Source organism: Gossypium hirsutum, chromosome D11, assembly GCF_007990345.1.
Source record: "Gossypium hirsutum isolate 1008001.06 chromosome D11, Gossypium_hirsutum_v2.1, whole genome shotgun sequence".
Taxonomy (NCBI): Eukaryota; Viridiplantae; Streptophyta; class Magnoliopsida; order Malvales; family Malvaceae; genus Gossypium; species Gossypium hirsutum.
This window is the reverse complement of record NC_053447.1, coordinates 3197248-3212151: the sequence shown is the minus strand read 5'-3', so window position 1 is coordinate 3212151 and position 14904 is coordinate 3197248. Positions and strand designations below refer to the sequence as shown.

Below are 14904 nucleotides of genomic sequence, written 5' to 3'. Positions count from 1 at the left end.
TGCATATTCGGGCTAGGCTCGAGTCAAAAAAGCCTTACACGAAGCTTGACCCATTTTCTAAACGGATATTATTTTTTACCCAAACCCATTTTTCAAACCTATATGTTTGCTCAAATCCTCACATTTTCGGGTGGCCCGACCCATAGACAGGTCCCTAAGTTAATTTTAATTCGAAATTCTAAATCTATTTTTTAAGTAAATTTCCTCAAAATTCAATTATAAATCTTAATTAAATTTAAATTAATTTTGACGAAATAGATTTTTTTTAGACACATTGTCAAATATTCGACTACATATTTATCAAGTATTCAAATAGAAATACTTTTTTCAATTTTTTAAAATTAAATTTATTTTAAGTATGTATTTATATGTTAGTTATTAATGTTTAATTTAATAGTAGTGGTAGTAACCTTGACTAAGTCTATTATTCAAGGAGGAAAATAATAAGGAAGAATATATATATATATATATATAATCATTCACTAGACAAACATAAGTAAATTTTATCTTCAATGGATAACAGCTTTTAAAACAAACTTGATTTGTGAAAATATTACTTAATTTGAAAATTACATATTTAATCAAAATCTGATTGATAATAAATGGTATAATCTAAATTTTATCCTGATTTTAAAAATAATAATAGGGATAGGAATATTTTTGTAAATAAAGATACGACGTAGATTATTCCAAAAAATTACGCTTTGAAATAGTTGTAACTATAAGCTACGTGGGATGATTTTAGGTAGAAGCGTAATTAATATAATTTCAAAGCCATATCCCTTATATTAATAATAATATCAATCTCAAATAATAAATTATAAATAATAAATAACTATGATTAAGTCATATTTGTTTCTTTTATTATATGATTGTATAATTACAATTTATACTAGCGGCAATCGATTGAGTCTTAACTCAGTTGAAATGAACATTATTACCAATACAAAAAGAAAGACATGATCAAAACCAATAATAAAATTGTTCAAAAAAAATCAGAAAAACACATCTAACAAATTATTTTTTTTCTGCTATTACAAAAATATAATTATTATTTTAATAATTACACTTTCTATCTATTATTCGAGCACACAGCAATCGAGAATAAAAATTTAATTAACTGTAGTCTGTACAGGATAATTACTATAGTTTATATAAATATAAAAGGAGCATTTGTAGCTAAAACATAATATGGTTACGAAGAAGAAGACCACCCGAACTAATTCTACGTCTTTGGCACCAAATTTCATGCAAAAATGCCTCGTTGCCTTTGGTGTTTAGATAGTCATTCACATCGAACTGCGTCGTTTTGGCTCCAATTGAAGAAGATTTGGTGTGGTTATGGTGCCTTCCTTGTTCTCCAAATTTAGTCCCTCTATCTTCTCCACTACTTACTGAAGGGCAATCGCTAAATGCTGGGCTCCAACTCCCATTGCTGCTCCTAAATTGGTTGCTCAGATCTTGAATACTGGGTGCTTCCTATTATTTACATTTAAAAAGAAAAAAGACAGACAATGAGTCAAGATGATTTACATAACCAACAAAAGTTTACCTTTGTTGTTAATATGTCACCCGGATTTTTAATTTTCTTTAAAGCTATGTATTACGAAACTTCGAAACCAAGCAACATAGATAAAAACAACATGCAAAAGTTGCTAAGTAATAGTTAGTAAATGTTACAATTAGACTTGCATGAGAATCAGAATTTCCATCCTAGACTGAAACTATGACGGAACTTCAATATAGAACCTAGACCTGACGCGACGTGACCCAAATGTTGACATATCTAATGGCAATTAGCATATGTGCATGTCAAGATTACCTGAGAAAGATAGGGTTTATTCTCAAACAATGATGGAGAAGCATCATTAGAAGTCTCCCACTGTAACCAAGGAAGCATTACACCATCCATTTCGACAGGGACGGATTTAAACACTGCTGGACTCTGGAAATTTGGTGTCTTTGCTATCCCCCGTATGCTTGAATTAGTATCACTCCTGTCCCCATCTAATGATGAAATATCTGTGTCTTCAACATTTGAAATGAAATCTTCAATATACCTTTCGGCCTCCTCAGTTAATTGCTTCGACGTTGTATTTTGATCATGGCTCTTCTGTGGGAAATAATTAGTATATTGATTAAACGATCAAAAGAACTATCAATCCCCTTTCTTTAGATCAAATAACATCAGAATATAATGCATTGTTGCAGAGAGTGTGAGGGGAACTTGTACCGTTCTAGTTCGAAATGATTTCTCTACAATGGAGTTCTTTGGTTCGGAAAGCAATTCTTTGACAATTTTAGAGAGCTCTCTGCCATGCTTCTCCAACAGAATCTCCACTGATAAATCTTGTCTACGCTTATCTGTCTGTCAATTCAAAAATAATAATAAAATCAATTATCTATGTATTCCAGATTGAGGGGCAGAGCCTCAATTAAGGAAATAAAATGCATCCAAGGTTAAAAGTACTAGGTAATTTAGGGTACTATTGCCCGCTAATGAGAATACATCAAAAACCATGTTAATATGCATCAAAAGTACTACAGAACATTATGATTTCTTCATCAAAAGCACTTCATTGCAACCTTATTTTTGGTTATAAAGTAAAAATCTGGAAGAGACATCAGTTTGGCTGGGGTAATCATGAACCTACAGGATTAAGGCCTAGTTTAGGAATGTTTCTCAAAAGTTCTTTTTTCCCAAAAAGCACTTTTGGGGAGAACCTAAAATTTTCAGCTTCTGAAAAAAGTGCTTTTGGGCCAATTTTTGGCTTGGGAGAAGCACTTTTTCTCTCAAAAAACAGCTTGTTTAGGGATGCTTTTTGTCCCAAAACTGCTTCTTAGAAACAATACTAAACAGACCCTTAAGTCTCTAAGCGGAACTAATACATCTCCAACAACAAGAATGTATTCTACTAAGTGCACTGCCTAACTAGTTTAAGACTCAAGAAGCCACACGCAGGTGCAACTAGCAACCCTGCTGTACACATAGGAAAAAAAAAGGATTTTAAGTATTTATTACTTAATTAAAACACCCTTTCCTAGGTATGTCATATAAATAACCATACATCACATATATGGTAAATATTGCACCTTTTCCAATTCTGTTATGCACTTCCTTCTAATTGTAGACACAGCTTGAAGAAAACCAGAATTGTCAAGATGCAAACTTCCATCACTTGCTATGTTGGACTTTTTTGTTTTCACCATTGCCTGCATAAACCATGAGGCCATCCAACAAGTTTAGCAGATAAAATCAATGCAGCAAATTCATCTTAGGGAAAAAACAGGAGATAGAAGAATTACAAACTTGTTCAAGTTGTGTCTTGATCTCTTCCGCGGCATGTCTAAGCTCTTTCCGCATTGCAGCGTACAACCCACCATTCACATCATCACCAGTGGGGTGTGCCTCTCCCTAACAGGTAGGAAATACAAGAGTGAGAGCATTAGCAAGCATCTTCCTAGTTGTAGTTATAAAAATCATGATTTTCTAAAATAGGTATCCAACCTTTTTCTGTGCATAAACCGCTCGTATTATCCTCTCCATCCCACTTTTATTAGAAAAAGCATCCCCCCTATCATCATCAGTTAAAGCAGAAGTGTGGTTCTGATTCCATAGACATAAATTTCATTAAGCTTATGAAACAAATTTGACTAGAATGAGTTTCCAAAGATGCTAACAGATCCAAGCACAGTGATTAACCCTACCACTAAACAGCATCCTTAGATAAAATACCACTTAACTACTTGGTGAAAAATAAAAGTTAGAACAACCTGTTTCCAGGTAAAAGACAAAGCTTACTGAGTAACCATCATGATATTTTAAGTCCTTTTGGCTAAGAGACCTTCTCAGTCCTTGTCTATTATTTGAAGCTGTTGGTTTATAAGTCGAGGATATCTGATAGTTTTCACCAATGGAACTTCTCATACTAGCGCGGTTGCTTGAGTTCTGAGGATGATCTAGATCACTCTGCCATTTTTAGGAAGAAGAAATGCATAAAATTAGCATATTATTGTTCCCAGTACAATAGGAAAAACCACCATGCTTATTTAAAGCAAACCACACTATTCAACTTGACCAAGTCCAGTACGTTACTGTCTACAATCAATGATACTTCATCCTTAATATAGGTGAAAGAAAATTATTTGACTAATTTTGGGAAAGTTCAGAAATCCTCATTTACTTTCTTCAAATGCAATGCAGAACTACATAAGCTGATCAAACTTCAAAGATTATACACTTAACTAGGGGGAAATATTTGTCATCTAAATCATGGAAATTCTCAAAAGAAACAACAAAGAAGGAACTTGTCTAGATTCAGGACATAAACATAGCAATCACACTTGAAATACTTGAAAGGGAGGCAATAAGTCCCTACTTAATAATCTGACCTTTTTTTCTCATTTTGGCTGATGTATTTTAAGTTTTAAACTTCAACCACGCAATGTCATTAAGGAGATGTTACAAGTGCATCCTCCATTTACTTTCTTCAGATGCAATGCAAAACTACTAAGGTTGAGCAAAGATCATCAACTGTTTAAGTAGGGAAAATATTTGCCATCAAAATAATGGAAATCCTCAAAAGAATGCAATGAATGAACTTAATCTAGATTCGGAAGGTAAACTTTAACAATGGCGCTTGCAACACTTGAATCATGCAATTTCATTAAGGAGAGAAGTTAAAAGCGCATGCCCAGGGGTGATAAAAGTTTAGTTGGCTTGTCCACGTAAATTGATTTTTGCGTCTAAGTTAAACAAAAGTCACCCACAGAACAAGTAAGCAGATAGCGAAGTTCAATCTCTGGATAATGTATCATTACAACATCCAATTTATACAATTATAATAGACCGTTAAGCCTAAGACAGCTAAACACTCTAATATGGCAACGAATTCTTCTAAATAATGAGCACAGGGAATCGACCAAAAGAAATACTAATGGCGAGAATAGTACCTCAGAATCACTAATTTGATATCGAGCAACCGAGACCGATCTTCTTCTCCTGGAGTTAGCAGTGTCCGAAGTTAAACTTCCTCCACTACCACTATTTACAGAACTGCCACTGGTTCCTCGCCTGGACACTGATCGTCCTCTTCTCTGAACCACATTCTCTACTACTCCTCCTTCGCCATTACGGGTTCTGACGTTAGCATTCCACGAAGCCGACCGTCCACTGAGGGAGGAGTCAAAGAGCTCAATGGCGAGATCGTCGAGACTAATCTCCGGTAACCCCGATCCCCTGGCGGTATTGACGGTTCTCCCACTGGTCTTTGGAGCCGGAGTAGTCTCGTCGTCGTCGTCGTCAGCAAGACGGCGCGAAAATCTGCTGAGACTCCTAGCGCGGCGGTGAACGGAAGCGCGGTTGGAAGAAGAGACATCGGCTGAGTCACCGAGTGAAGATCTCTTGGAAGTCGATTTGAAAGCTGAAGTTGCCATTGAAAGAACAACAAACAGAGAGCAGAAACAACGAAATTGAAATGAACAATGTAGAAAAATGTTGGAATATGGAATTTATAGGGGATTTAAAGAGAGTATCATTTGGAGATTTTTAATTCCGAATCACGAAATCAAAAGAACGTACCCTAAGAAGGGGAAAACAAACCAGTAAGAAGAAAAGAGATAGAGAAAGTACAGCTCAACAATGACGAAGGTAGCTAACGCAGTGAAAACAGGGAGTAACAATTCTTTGCAAAAAAAAAATGGCGGAGAGGTCGAAATTAAAGGGGAAATTCAAAATATGAACTGTTTTAACTGATACCGGGTTCAAAATTTGGTCTCCCTTCAAAGCTGACATTAAAAATCATTTTAAATTACTTTTAAAAAAATTACAAGTATGTAAATACAATTAGTTCAAATCAAAATAATCTAAATTATTCGTCAAAATAATAATAATCTAAATTAAAACCGACTTAATACTGAAACTAATGACTCACAATCACGCACGACTGTAATATTTATTACAAAATAATAATTCTTGGAAGTCTAAAGAATTTATACAAAAATCCTGCGCTTTTTCTATTCATTCGCGGCGTTTCTAATACTCCAAAACCTCTCATTTCAGTAGTTAAATATCTCATCAGTCCTTGTAATTTTCATAAATTTAAAATTCAATCAATATATTTTTTAGTTTGAGGGGTGATTTAAATTTATTGCATATAACTAAAACAAAATGCTGTAATGAAATTAAATTTAATAAAATAATTTTAATAATATTAATTATTAGATGTAAATTTTAAAATCTAAAAAAACAACTAAATCTCATACCATATTTTTAAGTTTTTTAAAATCCCTGCTTTTTTTTCACTTTCTTTTATAATAATTATCACCGAACAAAGCAAGACACTTAATTTTGCATTAATCATAACCAGCCAATCCAAGCTTCATTCAAACAAATAGAAAATATAAAATTATTTGAGTCATAATTTCACATGTTCCACTCTCATGATATACACTCATCGATCTCCCCGTTCTACTAATTTTGTGTCTTTATATAAAGATAATTAATTCGAACCTACATGATCACAAGACTCTTGCCAAATGCAACTTGCAAATTTTCTTAGATCCTCTGATGTAGATTACCTCTCCACGTGCAAATTTATACGTAAGTTTGTTTCGGATTTGGGTCGGGTCATTCAATTTGCTGACCATCTCATCGCTAATAACTTTGGAGTTTCAAAAGGAAAAATATTATTCAAACTAGTATAGCAAGATTATACCTGGAGAATTACAAAGAGCATGGAGAATCGAATTTCCTCGACAACGAAACGATTAAACGTAGGAGAAACTCAGTTATCGTTTCATTTAAACAGATAAAGAGGAAAAAACTATTGACACAAGACTCTAAACAAGGCTTTATTTCTTTAAACTCATGGCCTCCACCATAGATACGGAACAAGGTAAGGATAGATCCGTGAAATTACATACAGCTGCCGAGACAATCCAGCCGACCAACTTACTTAGCTTTCGAAACAGCATCCACATGAATGATAAGGTCAACAACACGGGTGCTGCAAAAAGAATACAAAATAAATTTCCAATTGGTTCGATCAGGGTATAAAAGGTTGTTTGTCTGCACTTAAATGATCTATTAAAGCCGTTGCAGGATATATTACCTGTAGCCCCATTCATTGTCGTACCACGAGACAAGCTTGGCAAACTTTTCATTCAGAGCTATTCCGGCTTTTGCATCAAAGATACTCGACCTGGATAACCGAGCACACATATTATCACTTTAGTTTAACTTGTATTTATCAGACCACCTACACCATTAAACTAACTCGAACCCAGAAATTAAAACCAAAGAAAATGATGACTCGCCCTTGATTATTTATGCACTTGGGGTCTGTGTATCTATGTGAGTCTTTCAACCTAAATAATAACATGATCTTTTATATATGCATCATAGAGTCACACCCTTGACAATTTATGTACTCGGGGTAATATATCAATACTGCTAAAATATGTTTGGCACGAAGTACAGGAGTTAATCCCTAATGTTATTGTAGATGTCCATTTATCTTTACCTGCTGTCACCAAAGATACTCGACCTGGATAACCGAGCACACATATTATCACTTTAGTTTAACTTGTATTTATCAGACCACCTACACCATTAAACTAACTCGAACCCAGAAATTAAAACCAAAGAAAATGATGACTCGCCCTTGATTATTTATGCACTTGGGGTCTGTGTATCTATGTGAGTCTTTCAACCTAAATAATAACATGATCTTTTATATATGCATCATAGAGTCACACCCTTGACAATTTATGTACTCGGGGTAATATATCAATACTGCTAAAATATGTTTGGCACGAAGTACAGGAGTTAATCCCTAATGTTATTGTAGATGTCCATTTATCTTTACCTGCTGTCACCGACGAAGTCAGTGGAAACCAAATCTTCATCAGTGTAACCCAAGATTCCCTTTAATTCTCCCTCGGCTGCCACCCTATAACAATACAAAGTAGAAATGGTGTAATAGAATTTAGAAGTAAATAAAGAAGGGTATGAAAAGAATTGGAAAAGGAACTCCACCACCGTTTAGTTAATAAGATAATGTTAACCATTACCAAAGTATTGAATATGCCAACAACATACAGGAATAGACAGCTACACCCTAGCTATTATAAAAATAGCTCAAAAGGGGAACCCTTTAAACTACAAGATAGAATATATTCCTCTTACTTAATAGCAGCTTTGATCTCATCATAAGAGGCTGCTTTCTCTAGTCTTACTGTGAGGTCAACCACTGAAACATCAACGGTGGGAACACGGAAAGCCATTCCAGTTAATTTTCCATTCAAGGCAGGAAGCACTTTTCCAACAGCCTGGTCACAAACAGAATTCATTGCAAAAAAGTATTAGAATTGCTGCATTAGATGTATACATGGAGAGAGATACCAAGGAAAAGCAACCTAACCCACTGCAAATCAAGGTCCTGTATGCGTACTATTGGAAAGGGAAATTCATCAAACTGATTATCTTTCTATTTTGTAATGAAAAGATCTTATAAAAAATGAACCTCTAGAAAATATAAGAACAATAATTATGAAGTACAAGTCTGAGTTCGTATTAACACTCTAAAGCTACAATCTAGACACAATTCTAACATTAGCAGCTCCAGTACTGCTAGGAATGATGTTGAACGAAGCAGCTCTTCCTCCTCTCCAGTCCTTCATTGATGGACCATCCACAGTTTTTTGTGTAGCTGAGTAGGAGCAAAATAAGATAAACAGAACATACTAAGTTACTTTAAAAGTGAGAATTCTGTTTCCAAGCTTACCTGTAATAGAATGAACAGTTGTCATAAGTCCCTCAATGATACCGAATTTGTCATGAATAGCCTGTAACTCAAGGCAAGATTAATCAATATAATGTCAAGTGTAAGGATCAAGACAATCAAGAATAGCATTCAAAGATAAACCTTAGCAAGGGGTGCAAGACAGTTGGTAGTGCAGCTAGCATTGGAAATAATATCATATTCCGGCTTGTAATCCTTCTCATTAACACCCATGACATGTTGTTCCAATAGGGTCGGAAGCGTGTAAATTATTGTACTAAAAAATCACACAAAGTTCAATTCCCAGGGAAGAGAGGTGGATCACAATGATCTCTTAAATACCAAGTCTTTCCTTAGTCAGAATATCCCTTCTATAGTAATTTAATAGCACAATTAAATACTACTATTATACCCTCAAATATTGAAAGAAAAATAGGACAAAAAAGAACACAAGAGTTTTAACGAGGTTCGGTAAATTATACCTACGTCCTCGGGCACTAACACCAGATGATAACTTTACTATCTCCAAAATATTACAAACAAATAGAATTCCTTAAGAATTCTCAAATGGGAGAAGAGAGAAAACTAAGAGAGAAAGATTGGTTGGGATGGTTGAAATGAAAAATGAAAAGGCCTATTTATAGTTGAGGTTCAGGGACTAACTTGCAAATGGCCTAAAAAATTAGGGACCAAAATTGCAATTATCCCATTCAACTTTTCAACATTCGGTGCAACTTGCTCAACCTTTTTAACAAGTTGCTTCCTACCTTTGTTGACTTTTCAACAATCTCCACCTTGAAGATTTGATTAGGATAATCACATCTTCACATACTTCCTTCAACTCCCCAAATTCGATAAAGCTATCTTTTGTAGTGCCTCCAAATGCGCTCTCGAGCGCCATACACCTAAAGGTGCTCAAATTCTCAGGATGTTAATCAAGTTCAAACAATGATTAAACTTGATTGTTGTTACCACCTTGGTCATCATATCTGCGGGAAATAAGGATACACAGATGCTGGTGGTAGAAATTGGGTTTGTAAGCTTAACAAATCGCTATATGGATTGAAGCAATCCCCGAGGCAGTGGTACAAGCGATTTGATAGCTTTATGAGAAGGCAGAAGTACACAAGAAGCAAATATGACAATTGTGTGTATTTGCAGAAGCTGCATGACGGATCTTTCATTTATCTACTCTTGTATGTTGATGATATGTTAATCGCTTCGAAGAGCCAAAATGAGATAGATAAGCTGAAGGCTCAGTTGAATCAAGAGTTCGAGATGAAAGATCTAGGTGAGGCCAAGAAGATTCTCGGCATGGAGATAAGTAGAGATAGACAGAGAGGCAAGCTTTGTTTGAATCAGAAGCAATATCTGAAAAAGGTATTACAATGTTTTGGTGTAAATGAAAACACAAAACATGTAAGTACCCCACTTGCTTCTCATTTGAAACTTAGTGCTCAATTATCTCCGAAAACTGAAGAAGAAAGAGAATATATGGCAAAAGTCCCATATGCTAATGCAGTTGGGAGTTTGATGTATGCGATGGTGTGTACGAGGCCTGACATTTCACAAGCTGTTGGAGTTGTGAGCAGGTATATGCATGATCCTGGAAAAGGACATTGGCAAGCTGTGAAATGGATTCTACGGTATCTTCGAAAAACCGTAGATGTTGGTTTAATTTTTGAACAGGATGAAGCACTTGGTCAGTTTGTAGTTGGATATGTTGATTCCGACTTTGCTGGTGATTTAGATAAACGTCGTTCAACTACGGGGTATCTGTTTACTCTTGCGAAAGCCCCAGTGAGTTGGAAGTCTACCTTACAGTCTACAGTAGCTGTGTCTACTACAGAGGCAGAATATATGGCAGTTACAGAAGCTGTTAAGGAGGCTATTTGGCTTAATGGATTATTGAAAGACTTGGGAGTTGTTCAAAGTCACATTAGTCTATATTGTGACAGTCAGAGTGCTATTCATTTAGCGAAAAATCAAGTCTATCATTCAAGAACCAAGCATATCGACGTAAGATATCACTTTGTGCGGGAAGTCTTTGAAAAAGGAAAAATTCTACTTCAGAAGATTCCGACAGCAGATAATCCCGCAGATATGATGACCAAGGTGGTAACAACAATCAAGTTTAATCATTGTTTGAACTTGATTAACATCCTGAGAATTTGAGCACCTTTAGGTGTATGGCGCTCGAGAGCGCATTTGGAGGCACTACAAAAGATAGCTTTATCGAATTTGGGGAGTTGAAGGAAGTATGTGAAGATGTGATTATCCTAATCAAATCTTCAAGGTGGAGATTGTTGAAAAGTCAAAGGTAGGAAGCAACTTGTTAAAAAGGTTGAGCAAGTTGCACCGAATGTTGAAAAGTTGAATGGGATAATTGCAATTTTGGTCCCTAATTTTTTAGGCCATTTGCAAGTTAGTCCCTGAACCTCAACTATAAATAGGCCTTTTCATTTTTCATTTCAACCATCCCAACCAATCTTTCTCCTGTACATCATCTGGTTTCTCTTCATCAATGGCAATGTCTAGACCCTGCTGAAAAAGGGCATCTAGAACCTCACTTTGCCACATACCAAAATGGCCCGTGCCATCAAAGATCTCCACGGCCAATCTTGCATTTGCAATTGTCGGTCTTGTCCACATGGACGATGTTGAAGCTCCTACACCGACCGTTTTCTCCATAATCTTTCAATATACCTAAGGAAATCTTTTCTGATGTGGAAGATCAGTTTAAACTGCAACCACAGAGCATACTACGATTAACCTTCGGCTCTGATACCACTTGTTGTTCCAATAGGGTCGGAAGCGTGTAAATTATTGTACTAAAAAATCACACAAAGTTCAATTCCCAGGGAAGAGAGGTGGATCACAATGATCTCTTAAATACCAAGTCTTTCCTTAGTCAGAATATCCCTTCTATAGTAATTTAATAGCACAATTAAATACTACTATTATACCCTCAAATATTGAAAGAAAAATAGGACAAAAAAGAACACAAGAGTTTTAACGAGGTTCGGTAAATTATACCTACGTCCTCGGGCACTAACACCAGATGATAACTTTACTATCTCCAAAATATTACAAACAAATAGAATTCCTTAAGAATTCTCAAATGGGAGAAGAGAGAAAACTAAGAGAGAAAGATTGGTTGGGATGGTTGAAATGAAAAATGAAAAGGCCTATTTATAGTTGAGGTTCAGGGACTAACTTGCAAATGGCCTAAAAAATTAGGGACCAAAATTGCAATTATCCCATTCAACTTTTCAACATTCGGTGCAACTTGCTCAACCTTTTTAACAAGTTGCTTCCTACCTTTGTTGACTTTTCAACATGACAAACATGGGAGCATCCTTGCTTGGGGCAGATATAATTACTTTCTTAGCACCACCCTGATAAGCAATCAACCAAACATCACGTGAGAAAATCAGCGTGTAATTTTAATACAACATAAATCAAAAGCAAAGGAACTTACAATTCAACGTAAAGCATTCATAAATGGATCAGGGTATTCATAATTCAAACAATATAGAAGAAATCCAACACGAAGAAACAAATAAATCATAGAATACCTTCAAGTGGGCAGCTGCCTTGTCTTTGTCAGTGAACACTCCAGTTGATTCAACAATGTATTCAGCTCCGGTCTCGCCCCATGGAATCTCCTCTGGGTTCCTAAAGTTACATAAAAACACAATTCACTCAGCGGTGAGTCGGTGACTCATCTATAGTGCACAAACAAAGGTTAATATTAAAAAACTCCGAAAATTAAAGAGCGAATACAAATACCTAATACCGAAAACAGTGACTGGCTTCTCGCCAAACAGAAGGGTCTTCGAATCCTTGACTTTGAGTTCATGATGCTTCCATTGCCCGTGAACACTGTCGTACTTGAACATATATGTCTAACAAAACAGATAACCAGAAAAAACAAAAGACAAAGCAAATAATATTAATCCACTATAAAAAATCAGAGCTTATTAGAAAAAGAAAAATTGAAAGAAAAAGAGAGAAATAACTCAAACAAGAGCAATACCATGTAATCAGTAGTGATAAAAGGATCGTTAACAGCGACGAGTTCAACATCGTCTCTTTGTAAAGCAACTCGAGCCACCAACCTACCGATCCTACCTAATCCTAGTTTATTCATTTATAAAAAAAATGGATTAGATCATCCTATTTGAAAAAGATCAAAATCGAAACAAATAAAATCGTTTGTATCGTAGAACGACGTACCGTTGATACCGATCTTCACCTTTGCTGAAAAAAAAAAGAGAAAGAGATTACTAAACGATGAATAATAGATAAAATTCTAAAAGTAGAGGAAAAAAGGCTATAATAATTACCCATGTGTATAGACAGGGATAGAACGGAGAGAAAGAGGAGTGTTGTTCAAAAGCTGAGTGCGCAGAGCAGTGGAATACAGAAATGGCGTAGACGATTCTTAAATTAGATGAAAAGTGAGTCTACTTCAGTTAATAGTTTAGTTTAAAGATTATGCATAATAATGAATTTAGTTTTATATATATATATATATTTTGTTAATTTAGCTTTTAATATCCTTTTGAATTAAATTAAACACTTCATCTTCCAAAAACAAAGTTAAATTATTTTTTAATAAAATAAAGATTAAAAACAAAAACTTTTAACATTGTTCACATAAAAATTCACATATTAATCAATATGTACAATATGTTAACATAATATCATCTATCTTATATTTTACGTCAATAAATAATTTAAAAATTATAAAAATATAAAATATAAAAAAAAAACATGAAATATAGATTGTCATGTAAGTTGTCATGTTTAAATTTTTAACATTTCAGATGGTATTCTGATTTTAAAAAAATCATTTTAACTCATTTTCAAAAAATTGATAGTCAAATTTAACTTTTTTTTAAAAGTTGATAATCAAATTTAACTCAAAAAAATAATAATCAATTTAATAAAAATATAAATATTAAATGTTAAATTTAATATTATTCCAAAAATTATTCTACCAGTTTCCTTTTCCAAATGGAATTAAGCGGGAAATCAAATAGCCGGCAATATTACACATCATACGAATTGAAGCAAAAAAAACCACTTATATCTCTTAAATTTTTTAGGATAATATATTTTTAGCCCTTCAATTTAATAACTGAGTTTACTTTAATACTGTAAATTTTTTTTATTCTAGCACTTAAATTTAGCAACTAGATTTATTTCGGTCGTTAAACTTAAAAATTACAAAATTTTGATGATGTGGCACTTTGAGATTATGCCACATCATCATTTAAAAATAAAAAGTTATATAAATTTCATATGATGATTCGGTCATATACAATGTTTTAATAATCCGACCAAAAGTTGAATTGATCAAACATATGGTTCTCAATTCAATAAATTTGACCGGTTCAACTATTAGATCAACAATAATTAATTAATTAATTAAAATTCATTAAAAATAATTAAATCAATTCAACTACTAGTTTTTGCCCTAATTTTTTTTTATTCTTACAGATTTCGATTAGTTTTCAATTCAATCGCTTTAACCCCTTTGTTAAATTAGTACAAACTAATTTAATCATATTCCAAAAACATTGGTCACATTATTAAATTTTTTTAAAAATCAAAATTTAAGAGAATTTAATTTAATTGATAACATCAAGTCTCAAAATAAATAAATAAAAATAGAAATATCAAAGTAAAACCAGTTGAGAATTTGAGGGCCAAAGATTATATAATTTTTATACAATGTTACTTTTAATAAAATAATACTCACTATCTTAAACTAGACACTTCCAATTGTTTCTGTGGAAAAAAAATTGCATTGATGCGCTGATTGTAACGTTGTTTGATTCGATGACCCGGAAATGGGAGATGACGCGTAGTGATATCAGAACCGTTGATTAAAGGCATCGGGAAAGGTAAAAAGGGGTCATGCTAACGTGGGGCGAGGGATCGTTGTCGATTATCGAATCGCATTTTAATATAGGTAAGTCTAGAAAAATACGTTTCGGTGGCTATTTGCTTCCCACGTCATGTTTTAGGACACGCTGGTTATATGGCCGACACGTGTTCACCTCTTCTTTCTCTAGTGGAATTTTCTTTTGGGTGGGTCGGTGGACCAGAG

General features: G+C 34.3%; 2 protein-coding genes across 3 annotated transcripts; both read right to left on the bottom strand.

The window, feature by feature from the left end:
• Positions 1–1008: 1008 nt before the first annotated feature.
• Positions 1009–5930, bottom strand: LOC107910908 (uncharacterized). 2 transcript variants are annotated; one of them, XM_041105534.1, is made up of 8 exons: positions 4954–5930; positions 3803–3970; positions 3509–3607; positions 3311–3415; positions 3094–3213; positions 2234–2368; positions 1823–2110; positions 1009–1479 (listed from the first exon to the last, which is right to left on the bottom strand). In XM_041105534.1, the coding sequence occupies exons 1-8, from the start codon at positions 5434–5436 to the stop codon at positions 1180–1182; spliced, it is 1698 nt and encodes a 565-aa protein (XP_040961468.1). In that variant the 5' UTR covers positions 5437–5930; the 3' UTR covers positions 1009–1179. The 2 variants fall into 2 exon arrangements, with proteins under 2 accessions (XP_040961468.1, XP_040961467.1); XM_041105533.1 differs by having other exon boundaries at positions 1823–2113; positions 4954–5925.
• A 740-nt stretch (positions 5931–6670) lies between these two features.
• On the bottom strand, positions 6671–13266 carry LOC107912091 (glyceraldehyde-3-phosphate dehydrogenase, cytosolic). Its single transcript, XM_041105532.1, has 13 exons — positions 13133–13266; positions 13023–13046; positions 12823–12923; positions 12576–12691; positions 12362–12461; positions 12128–12181; positions 8928–9020; positions 8787–8847; positions 8614–8711; positions 8189–8331; positions 7869–7952; positions 7113–7202; positions 6671–7007 (listed from the first exon to the last, which is right to left on the bottom strand). Exons 1-13 carry the CDS (start codon positions 13134–13136, stop codon positions 6953–6955), a joined length of 1023 nt encoding a protein of 340 aa, XP_040961466.1. The 5' UTR covers positions 13137–13266; the 3' UTR covers positions 6671–6952.
• Positions 13267–14904: the final 1638 nt, after the last annotated feature.